We start from the raw sequence: 11,046 nt of genomic DNA, 5'->3' as shown, positions 1-11,046 counted from the left end.
ACCCTAAATAAGCCCAAAAATCGTATCTGCTAAAGCCCATAATCGTATCTTCTAAACTCGCAATTAAGCGCCGATTAGCGCTTTGCTAAAAGCACTGCAAAAGCGCCGATTACTACCGCTTAATGAATTCGTAGTGCTTTTGCTATGCTGAAGCGCCAGGGGCCTCGCTCGCGTCGCTTAGCGCTTTAATCGCGCTTAAGCGGGCTTTTTTAAACTAAGTGTTCAATATATGTTCAAACATTAGTTTGGAGATACTGATTACTGTCTCTCTGATAAAAAATGACAAGTACTCGTACCAGACACAAGCTCGAATCTGAATAACATAGCACATGACAAGCTAATACATATTTTTGGCCTAACAGCTCTTTTTTATTTTATTAATGGCCTAACAGCTCAGCCATTCAACATAGTGATAAAAGTGACAAAACGGATCTAAATCGGACAATTTCATAAGCGATAAACTATACCGGATGACATTATATTATAAATCTTAGGTCCATCTCCAGCTAGAATTAAATATAACCACCTAGAAATAGATGTTATAATAGGAAAGCCTAAAGAGATAAAGAGATGTGAACAAATGGAAAGGAAATATATGTCCTACATCTAACAACAAATAACGCCCAAAATACCTGGTCCTATGGGCATATATAACTCATCAATCTTTAGATGCTGTCGAGCTGACATCTGATGAAGCAATGTTGTGGTTCGGGGATGCCATGGAACCTCTAACTCCAATGTCTCCCGTTTGATGTTGTGGCTGATCCTGTTGTTGGTGGTGGTGCAATTGATGCGGCTCATGTTGATGCAGTTGATGCGACTGGAACGGATGCGGAGGTTTCTGGGATTGAATCTGAAGTTGCTGGAACTGCTGTGCAGTTAGAAGGGTATGCATCGCCTGATTATTTGAGTAGTACTGTTGATTAGCTCCGAAAGATGCATAGTTCATCATCTGTCCACCGTTCGGCATAGATTGGCCAGTCAGTACTTTCAGATGCTGGATTTCCTCTTTTAGTGCATCGTTTAATGCTATCAAACAACAAAAAGAAAGAAAAATCCATTAATTTAGGTAAAAAGTGGAAGTAGCTAAAACTTAACCGATATGCAAAGCAAAAAGTTGAACCACATCGAGAGCCACTCAATAACACTTTGGAATAATAAATACATTTTTGTTCTGAACCAAGTTTTTTCCAACTCTTTGTTCTACCAACAAAATAACAATTTAAGCACATATTGAGGAATCTATATTCAAGAGCCTTGTTAATTGTATCACCATATTCTCACATGTAGAAACCTTTCAAATCAATAGCATATAGCCCCATGATACATATTTCCACTGGGATGAGGAAGATGACAGGCAAAATAATACGGAAAGAAAAGCAAAAGAGGAAAGGTATTGGTATTTAGCAAAAAGTTTGCATGAGGTGCTCACCATCTTGCAAATGAACCTGTTGCTCCATTGTTTGCAACCGCAGTTTCAACTCACTATTTTCAGAAGTCAGACCATTGGTGTCTCTCTGCCCGTAAATTACCAGAAAAGAGCCAGATGAATCATTAGATCTAAGTAAATTAAAAGAACACAAAAACATAAAAATAAAAACAAAAGGACATGAATTCCTGCTATATTTGTGTGTGTGTGTGTGTGTGTGTGTGTGTGCATTTCACAACATTTAGAAAGCACACAAGGAGAGGGTGCTGAGCTGATGAAACAACCTGTAATAGAGCCAGCTGGGCAGAGAGTGATGTTGCTTCTGTTTGCAACGTCTGTACTTTCCGTTCAAGCTCAGCTATATATCGCATCTTTCTTTCCTTTGATCTAGCAGCAGACTGCCTATTTGCCCAGATCCTGTTACAAAGAAAGACAAGAAAAGGTGGCATCAAAATCGGAAAACACATATCAGGGTAACAATATTCATCCCTGTTCAGTAAAAGACAAAATTCAAAGAAGATTTTTTTTCGAGGGGAAGAAAAGGGGACAGGCGGATAGAAAACCAGCAATTGCCCTAGTTTCAAGCTAGCTTCAAACTAAAACCTAGTTACACAGTCTCTCTGTAAACACATCTTCATGGAACTGGTCTTAACCTGACAGCAAAAGGCCTAATGCTAGGATGTAAGCGAAGAAAAAATAACATCTTCACACGGAGCATATTGCAGAAGGTTTGATGTTGAGATTTAAGATAAGAAAAAAATGAGGAGCACGTTCTGAAGGCTTAATGCTGGTATTTGAGCTAAGAAAAAATAGCAACATCACGAGAACGTTGCATAGGTTTAAAACTAGGATTTAAGCATAACGTTGCGTAGGTTTAATGCTGGGATTTAAGCATTTGCAACATCACGAGGAGAACGTTGCATTAGCAACATCACGAGGAGAACATTGCATTAGCAACATCACGAGGAGAACATTGCATAGGTTTAACGCTGGGATTTAAGCATTTGCAACATCACGAGGAGAACGTTGCGTAGGTTTAACGCTGGTATTTAAGCATTAACACCGCCATGTGGAGCAAGTTGCACAAGGCTTAATGCTGGGGTTTAAGTTAAGAACAAATTAATATCATAACCGAACACGTTGCAAAATTCTTAATGATGGGATTTAAACTAAGAAACAAATTAGCATCACTTGATATTCGTTGGGGTAGTATTTTAATGCCGGGATTTAAGCAAAGAGAAAAATTAACATCACGCGGAACAAACCGAGCGCTTCTTTCATTAACCCATAGCACATCTCTATATTTCTATCTTCAGCCATGAGTTAGATCACAATTCATTCTAAAATATAATCAGCAAGCTCGTAATTCGGAATGTGTAGCCATCAAAATAATTATCATGGTAAAAAGAAGTAAAATCCCTACCTTCCTTCTAAACATTATTCTTTTAACTAAATTCGTAATTAAAGACGCTGCCAATAAATTACAATTCAATCAATTTAAGCATATATAAGAATCTGAATGAAAAAGAAATAAAGGAAACGATACCTCTTAGCACGCTTGGGATCAATAAGGGCAAGCTCAGCAAGCTTGGCAGCTGACATAGCTTTCTTGGAATCAGCAGGCGAAGCTTCTTCGGAACCGGACATAAGCATTTCCGGCTTAATATTGGTTGACCCATCCATAGACTGGCTATGCTGGTGCCTAACTCTAGGTTTCTCAGAAGACCCAACAGTAATACTCGCGTTTTCACCATTCATCCCCGTTCCCACTCCGGCAGCTGCCGCAGCAGTAGCCGGAGCACCGGTGGTGGCCGAAGACTCACCGACCTGAAATGTCGAGGTCGCAGAAGAAGAATTGAACTTATCCATATCAAGATACATAGAGAACAAATCCTCCTCCGTATCGTCGGAATAAGACGGCCCGTCAGCAGCTCCAACAACTCCGAGATCACTGTCGAAGCTAATATCATCGGGAAGAGTAAGGATTTCGGAATGGGCACGGCGATGACCTAAGTTCTTCGGCGGATTATCAGACATTTTGCTAATATCATGGCTGAAACGATTCGAATCCGAACTTTGACCGAATGAGTTCAAAGCATTTCCGCCAGATGAAAACCCGGAATACCTACCGGAAGGCGGAGGTAAGCCAGGAGATTTATCCTTCTCCATCCCAGCAAAAAAAAAAACAAGAAAAAAGCCTAAATTTTGAATCAAAACCCAAGCAGAAAATAAAACCCTAAGAACAGCAAAGATCAGTAAACTACAGAAAGGGGTATAAAAAAACAAACGGAAACGATAAATTACAAAAGAAATTAAGCAAAAAAACAAAGTGAAAACTTGGGGAAGAAGACTGAAGGACAACAGCAGTAGTAAAAGAAGATTTTCCCGAGAAAATGATGAGTTTGAAAATCTAAGACCAGATCTTGAGATTAAATAGGAGAGTAAATGGAAGGAAATCAAATCATTTCATAAATGGAAGGAAAATAGAGGGAATTGATTACAGGGTGTGGTGTAGATAAAAGTGAAAGGAATCGAATGAAGGATATCACATGGTGGGAAAAGGGTAAGCACAGAGACAATTTGAGATCTGAAAGACATTATTATATAAATATTTTATTTTATGTATTAGTCGAGTTTGATTCGGACAAATCGGACAAAAATTAGATTTAATTCGATCATTATTATTCTAATTTGAACAAAATATAAGTGTCAATATCATCTGTGGATTTAAATTCAGACAAAACATTTAAATTTTATTCGATCGATTATCTATTTAAATTCAAATAGTTTTAATTATCGAGTTAAAAATCAAATATAAAATTATTAATGAAGGGTTTGTTAATTTTATCTGGAATAAAATATTAAGGTTAGCCTCCTTGTTTAAGAATTAAATTTTAAAAATAATAAATTTTAATCGATCGAGTTTATTTATTCAAATTCAAACAACTCAATCTCTTGAGTTAAAATTTAAAGTTAAATACTTAATTAATTACCAAAATATAGGAGGATATTTCATTTTTAATATATTTTTATTAATAAAAAACACAATTTAAATCGGGTTGGTAATTATTTGAAATCTAAAGTAAAAGTCAAAATTCTTTTTCATTGATTGAATGGGTTTAATCGATAAAATTCTCGTAGTTTAATTTTTATTTCGAATTTAATTTAAATAATAAAAATGAAATTTTATTTGATCTTGAATTTAATTTTAATATTATAAATAAATTCATCGATGTATAATAGGTAAGGTAGTTTATGTTGATTTAAACAATTGAAAAGAAAGTAATTAAACCGGTAATTTTTAGTTCATTTCTTTTAATTTAAGTAAAGAGTCACGTGATAAATATATTCGTTACTCACCTCTCTTTGAAGAGAATCAGTAGTAAATTGAGCTAATCTGACTCAGTTGTATGAGTAGAAGGCCATTTTATTAATGTTACTTTTACAATCACGGCCTCTTGCAAATACGGTATCTTATTAATATGAATAATCCAGCACCTCCGACTCAGTTCACATGAGTCGGAGGTTATTCCGTTAATGTCACACCCTTCGAGCAAGACTGAAATACGAATTGAATAAACAAACATGTTAGTACTATTAAGCATGGCAGTAAACGCCGTGCTACTTAAACTCGTATCGTATATATGAATAAAATCCCACTATGTTTGTTTCCAGCATGGATAGAAAACATGTGGCCGGGACCTCTTTGGAGAGTCTAGAACTGGTCCTGCTGCTCCTTTCTTCGAGTTCGTCATCGTCCTTGCTATCGCCATCTCTTCCGAATGAGCAATCGATCTAGTCTCAAACACGACACAGCCGATTACAGCGAGAGCTCAAACCAGTAATTACCACGACTTCCATGACGACTGAGCTTTTTCTCGATGCGAGACATTGTTTTTTAAAAGAAATGATGTGATGGAATATGGCATGATCCTCCTCATCAATCCTTCAGATGACTAAATGTTTGTACATATAGAATTTAATCCCTCTACTTTTATTTTTAGAAATTTAGTCATCTAACTTTCAGAATTAAAAATTCAAATCCCAAACTTTGAAAAAAAATATGCAAAGCACATTGGCATTGGTAAATATTGTGGTTTTTTTTTATTATTTCACATTTGGAAGAGCTAACATCTATACACATACAGCAATGGAGTCTCAACAAACCCTAGAAATTATCCTTTGCTCGGCGGATGACGCCCAAGGCTTCAGCCTCATTTGTGTCCTCCGGAATATTTAGTGCCTGCCTGATTTCCACACTCGATGTCCGAAGGAACGGATTACACGCCTTCTCTGTTTTTAATGTAGTTGGAATCTGAAACAGCATATTGATAGTCAATACAACATTATTTGGCAAATAGGGTGCTCGCTTGCTCGACTTGTATGGATCAAGTCAAGCCAAAACAGTTGAACTCAATCAAGGAAAACGATGTCGATGGTGAATATCTAAAACAAAAGATGTAACAAGGTTAGAGCTGAACCGATATATGGTTCATAAAATGGAGAAAGACACATGTTATCAAATAAGTAATATAAGAAGATTGAATGCTAGACGGAAATCGCAGTCTAAGTCCTTAACACATGTATGTAAAAGATTCTATGTGTTCTAAAGAATAGGAACAAGCAAACACCTGTAGCTCGGTGCAATTTTCATTTTTTCGACAAATTTCATGATCTAATCCTTCAGATGAATCATAAAACACACACGCACACATAAAAGTAACAGTCACCAGTAGGCCTGTAAATGAACTGAAAGTTCAGCGAATCATTCATGAACCGTGCGGCGGGAAGTTCGTTTATTTGTGTTTATTTATTAAATGAACGAACATGAATAAGATTTTGTGTTCGTTTAATTAAATGAACGAACATGAACATAGGTCTCGTTCGTTCATTTACGTTCGTGAACGTTCGGTTATGTTCGTTCGGTTATGTTCGTTTATGTTCGTTCATTTATGTTTAACCCAATCTTCTTAAATCAATTTTAGTGACCAATTTGTAAGTATCTTAAAAATATTAATTAATCTAATATTCTGATGACCAACTCCATAATTAACCCAATTTTATTTGGAGATTAAATCTGATTGTGGAGTAAGCTTTAGGTACGTTAAAATTTTGAATGGTGGTTTAGTAATAATATCAGTTAAATATGTAGCATCGGGGGGATTTCAGATCTATGTTATTGCTTTGTAGTCCAATTTGTATCGTTCGAAATCTTCATGCTGTTAAATTTTCTACTCTGCCAATGGAAATGATCATTATTAACAAATCTCATTAAAGTCTGACATTGATGTCACAAAACTTTTAGCCGGCGAATTTATTAGAATAACGTAGTGCAAAATGATTGTTCATATGTAATCATGGACCACTAAGATAAATGTTATAGAGTTAAATTAAAGTCGTGTGAATCATTTAATATCTTTAAAAGATCGATCAAAATATCTGATATCTTCAAACATTTCATTACTGCTAATCAGCTCTTACGCTATTTATCACTGTAGATTTGGTTGATTTGCATTGTCGACTATTTTTCATAAAAGAATAATGGAAGGTAGGGTCTCCAACGTTTATGTTCGTGTTCGTTTATGCTCGTTTATTTATTAAATGAACGAACATGAACAAGCTATATTCCTTAATGAACGAACATGAACAAAAAAAAATTTGTTCGTTTATGTTCGTCTATTTATTAAATGAACTAACATGAACATACCTCTGTTCGTGTGCGTTCGGTTCATTTACAGGCCTAGTCACCAGCATTACTTTTTAACATTAATCCTCGAAAGGTCAGAGAAAAATACGGAATGCAGAAATTACCGTAGGCAACCCCTTGTTGCGAAGGTGAGCTACATGTGCTGCATACGACTTAAGCGCATTGTTCTTGGGCTCAATGGATAATGCAAATTTTGAACTACTCTGCCAAAACAGGTACATATATGATTAGTTCCTTTTGGAATTCCGAACCAGGAAAATTTCATGAGTTTAGCTAAAACGATAAATTGACTAACCAAAGTATATTCGTGACCGCAATATATATTTGTATCATCAGGCAGAGACGTGATCCTCTGAAGGGAAGAAAGCATCTGCAGAGTAGAATTCAGCCATTAAGATACGGCTCAAGAACAGCAAAGATGATTTGTTGGATTATGAAAGATCAATTCATGATGCATACTATCAAAAATTTAGAATTGTTTCGCATTTAATTCCCATGTTACGACTCTTCATTTTGTTTTAAGTACCTATGTCCGACACTTGTGTCCAGCACATATCTAGACACACGAATGGAAATATGACCTTACTAATACATGGAATACTTGGAAAAGTATTTAACATGCCAATATCAGACACTGATACCTAACTCCAAATAACTCTTAGGTTATATCCACTGTCAACTAATATATCGTAAATTATAGATGTCAGTTACCTGCTCCGGATTTCCTTCGAAAAGCTTGCCACATGATAAGCTGAACAAAGTATCTCCAGTAAATATTGCTGCAGAACTCGGAAAATAGAAGCTGATATGGCCTGCAAGACACATTTCAATTTTTCAGTATTGATAATAATAACCTATGTTCATCCGACTCGTCGTTTTACTTAAAGTAACCAAACATTGCATAGTCTTGGACACATACTCGTATCCAACACTCAAACCCAAATCCCCATAGCTAAAAGTGAAACAAAGAGGAATGAGAAGTTACAGGCTACCATAAAATGCGGGAAACAATATGACTGCTACACATTCAAACATTATTTCATCAAATTTTGAAAGAAAAAAAAAATTGAGTAATGAATCTAACCTCGGGTATGACCAGGAGTTTCGATGACCTGCACCTCATGACCTGCAAACATCCATTTGTCCCCATCATTTAGAACAATATCAATTCCAGGAATTCTGTCCTTGTCTATTGCCGAACCAATAACCTACACGAACGACAACTGTTGTTATTGTTATGATTATACCGCTCATTGTCTTAAAAAAGTCCGTGATTCAAATGCTTTATGGAACAGGTGAAAACCTCATATATGTCATTGTCTAAAAACTATTTGTAGAAAAACAGTTTTTATTCCTTAAAAAATAAGAAGCTTTATTTAACAAAGGGCAACGAAAAGCGCAAGCGTTCGATAGCTCCACTTGCATTGCAAATAATGTTGTCCATGGGCCGGGCAGGGTTACGGTCCATTTTTCATTGCCTAAGCCAAGCCCATACATTGTTCCATACCTTGATTTCACGGCTGGCAGATATCTACTCCACTCGAGGGTATGATTTAATGCCCGATACGAGCTGAAAATGTTAACTGAACCAAGAAATAACAATTTATATACCTTTGCTCCATATCTTGCTTTCAGCTCTGCATTCCCACCAGTGTGATCTTGATGATGATGGGTGTTCAATATATAAGTCAAATCCCAGTTTTTCCGACTTAAAGCATCAATAATTGGCACAGCTTCTGATGGATCAACGACACCAACAGTGCCAGTGTCAACATCATGTAAAAGATAAGCATAATTGTCTTGAAGACATGGCACCTGAAAAAAAAGGTTAGTGATATTTTCATATATAATATGTTGGCATCGTACATGAAATTCAGTTACTATAACCTTCAACAACAACAACCTCAAAAACATTATTACAAGGTTAAAATGATATCAAACGGAAATTGAATTGACAAAAAGAAGGCCAAATAAACCATCAAGAGTAAGAAACAAGTAAAGAATCATTAAAACAAAATTTAGAATACGAATATTAAAAAGAGGCATGCTCACCAATTCAACTTGTAATGACGAAGACATGTTGGAAACACTGCAAAACTCAGCAACCCTAAGAGAGCGACTTGCTCCGCGCAAGGTTTTGAAGGGGGTTGATAATAACCACAAACCATACTCGAGACCTTTTCTTATGCAAAGCTGCCTCAACCCTGGCCACACACAAAGTCCACTCCTTACCTATAAAATTCGAAAATAGGATTTCAAATATAACCATAAACCAACATATATTCAAAATAGAGTTCCTGAAATAACAATCAAATACAAAATCACCCAAAAGAAAGGATTTTGAACTACAATCATGACTGTAAGCGGCCAATTCGCCTATGACAATCTACATACATACAAATACAAGTAAATGCATGGAGAGATACAAAGCTATTATGTGCCTAATTGTAGGTACATGGCTCGAATCCCACATTGGGAACTAGAGGATTTCCTTATATATGGGGCTGAAGATTATCACCCTAATGGTTAGCTTTTGAGGTATGATTCTCCAAAGATCCATATTAATCAGCATAAGAGCTTCCTACCACTGCTCTTAATTGCAATTGCGCAGCATGGATGGTGAAACCGATATTGTAACATTCGTCTCAGGCTAGATAGTCTACTGCAAAGACAACCGGCAACTACGGTCATGGTGAAGGTACTTGGATCCCAGATTGGAAAGTATCGAACTTCCTTGTGAGGAGCTAAGCTCTCCCACCTCAAGACATCTCTTAAAAGATGACAGCCATCCGCAAGCAACCGAAAATTCTATACTATAAATCACCCCATTTGCACAAACAAAATTCATACCAACAATTGGTGACAAAACAAGCTTCAAATGTTCTTATAAGACAAAACTACTGAAAATCATATGACCCAATACTGGAAAAGTGATTAAGATTGGAATAGAAATGCAAATTATAGATCAGAGAAACCCAAAACCCAGATTCCCCATTAAGCTAAACTAGACTAACTCTAAGCCAGAGGAAAGGGGAAATATACAGAAACAAAGTGAAAATAAGACACAAAAATCAAATGGGAAACACCCATTTCCTCAATTAGCTACAATAAGATTGTTTTCGTTTCCCCAAATTGGGTACAAGAAAAAAAAACAGATCTTTGCAGTTATTTCTTCATTTCTTTTCCAGAAAACAAAACAAATTCAAGCAGTATTAAACAGAAGAGGGGGAAGGAAGAAAAATCAATAAAACTGATGATGAAGAAAGAAACAAACCTTGGAACAAGTAACGGAGGCCATGGAAGATGAAGCTTTAGAGAGCATTTGCATATTTCTCTCAAAAATGAAAATTTTCTCTTTTAAAGAGAGAGAGAGAGAATGAATATTGTGGGCTGTCAGCAGTCAGCTTGCCAATAATGTGTGTGAAAAACATTTTTTAGAGAAAAATAATAATTTTAATATTGAATGAAAGATGTTGAAGAAAAATTAATTAAATGAATGGATTTTGCATTGTTGATAAAATTTTGAAATACCCGATATTATTGAGATCTTTTATGAATTTGGGGAGTATTTTATTGAAATAAAATTCTTTTAAATTGATTAATTTATAGGCATGAAATGTCAAGTAAGTACTGACGGGATTAATTCATGTGATAAGTAGATTAATATTATTTAAATAGATCTCTAATTTCAAGTTTTGTGTATGTAAAATCTTTCATCAGACGGATTAATTAATAACAAGCCTTGAAAATCTGACAATAAAAAAAATCAAATCAGTTATTTAAATATTTCTTTTAATATTATCAATAAAATTAAAAGAACTATTACAAAAAATTAGTATTTAATTTAAATTAATTAATCTATCAAATATCGGTAATTATATATAAAAAAATTCAAATAAATAATAAACTT

The 11,046-nt window shown here is 35.4% G+C and overlaps 2 protein-coding genes across 4 annotated transcripts; both read right to left on the bottom strand.

Moving 5' to 3' along the window:
* Positions 1 to 387: 387 nt before the first annotated feature.
* On the bottom strand, positions 388 to 3,714 carry LOC120128190 (probable transcription factor PosF21). Of its 2 annotated transcripts, XM_039145932.1 has the most exons (5): positions 2,976 to 3,712; positions 1,714 to 1,846; positions 1,433 to 1,517; positions 802 to 1,029; positions 434 to 768 (listed from the first exon to the last, which is right to left on the bottom strand). In XM_039145932.1, exons 1-5 carry the CDS (start codon positions 3,596 to 3,598, stop codon positions 659 to 661), a joined length of 1,179 nt encoding a protein of 392 aa, XP_039001863.1. In that variant the 5' UTR covers positions 3,599 to 3,712; the 3' UTR covers positions 434 to 658. The 2 variants fall into 2 exon arrangements, with proteins under 2 accessions (XP_039001862.1, XP_039001863.1); XM_039145931.1 differs by having other exon boundaries at positions 388 to 1,029; positions 2,976 to 3,714.
* Positions 3,715 to 5,504: 1,790 nt separating this feature from the next.
* LOC120128212 (hydroxyacylglutathione hydrolase 1, mitochondrial-like) lies at positions 5,505 to 10,529 on the bottom strand. Of its 2 annotated transcripts, XM_039145944.1 has the most exons (8): positions 10,411 to 10,529; positions 9,189 to 9,368; positions 8,748 to 8,951; positions 8,221 to 8,344; positions 7,848 to 7,948; positions 7,432 to 7,506; positions 7,241 to 7,339; positions 5,505 to 5,744 (listed from the first exon to the last, which is right to left on the bottom strand). In XM_039145944.1, the coding sequence occupies exons 1-8, from the start codon at positions 10,462 to 10,464 to the stop codon at positions 5,598 to 5,600; spliced, it is 984 nt and encodes a 327-aa protein (XP_039001875.1). In that variant the 5' UTR covers positions 10,465 to 10,529; the 3' UTR covers positions 5,505 to 5,597. The 2 variants fall into 2 exon arrangements, with proteins under 2 accessions (XP_039001875.1, XP_039001876.1); XM_039145945.1 differs by lacking the exons at positions 7,241 to 7,339; positions 7,432 to 7,506.
* Positions 10,530 to 11,046: the final 517 nt, after the last annotated feature.

The sequence above is a fragment of the Hibiscus syriacus genome, unplaced genomic scaffold (genome assembly GCF_006381635.1).
Source record: "Hibiscus syriacus cultivar Baekdansim isolate YM2019G1 unplaced genomic scaffold, ASM638163v2 tig00110478_pilon, whole genome shotgun sequence".
Lineage (NCBI taxonomy): Eukaryota > Viridiplantae > Streptophyta > Magnoliopsida > Malvales > Malvaceae > Hibiscus > Hibiscus syriacus.
This window is presented reverse-complemented; position numbering and strand designations above follow the sequence as displayed.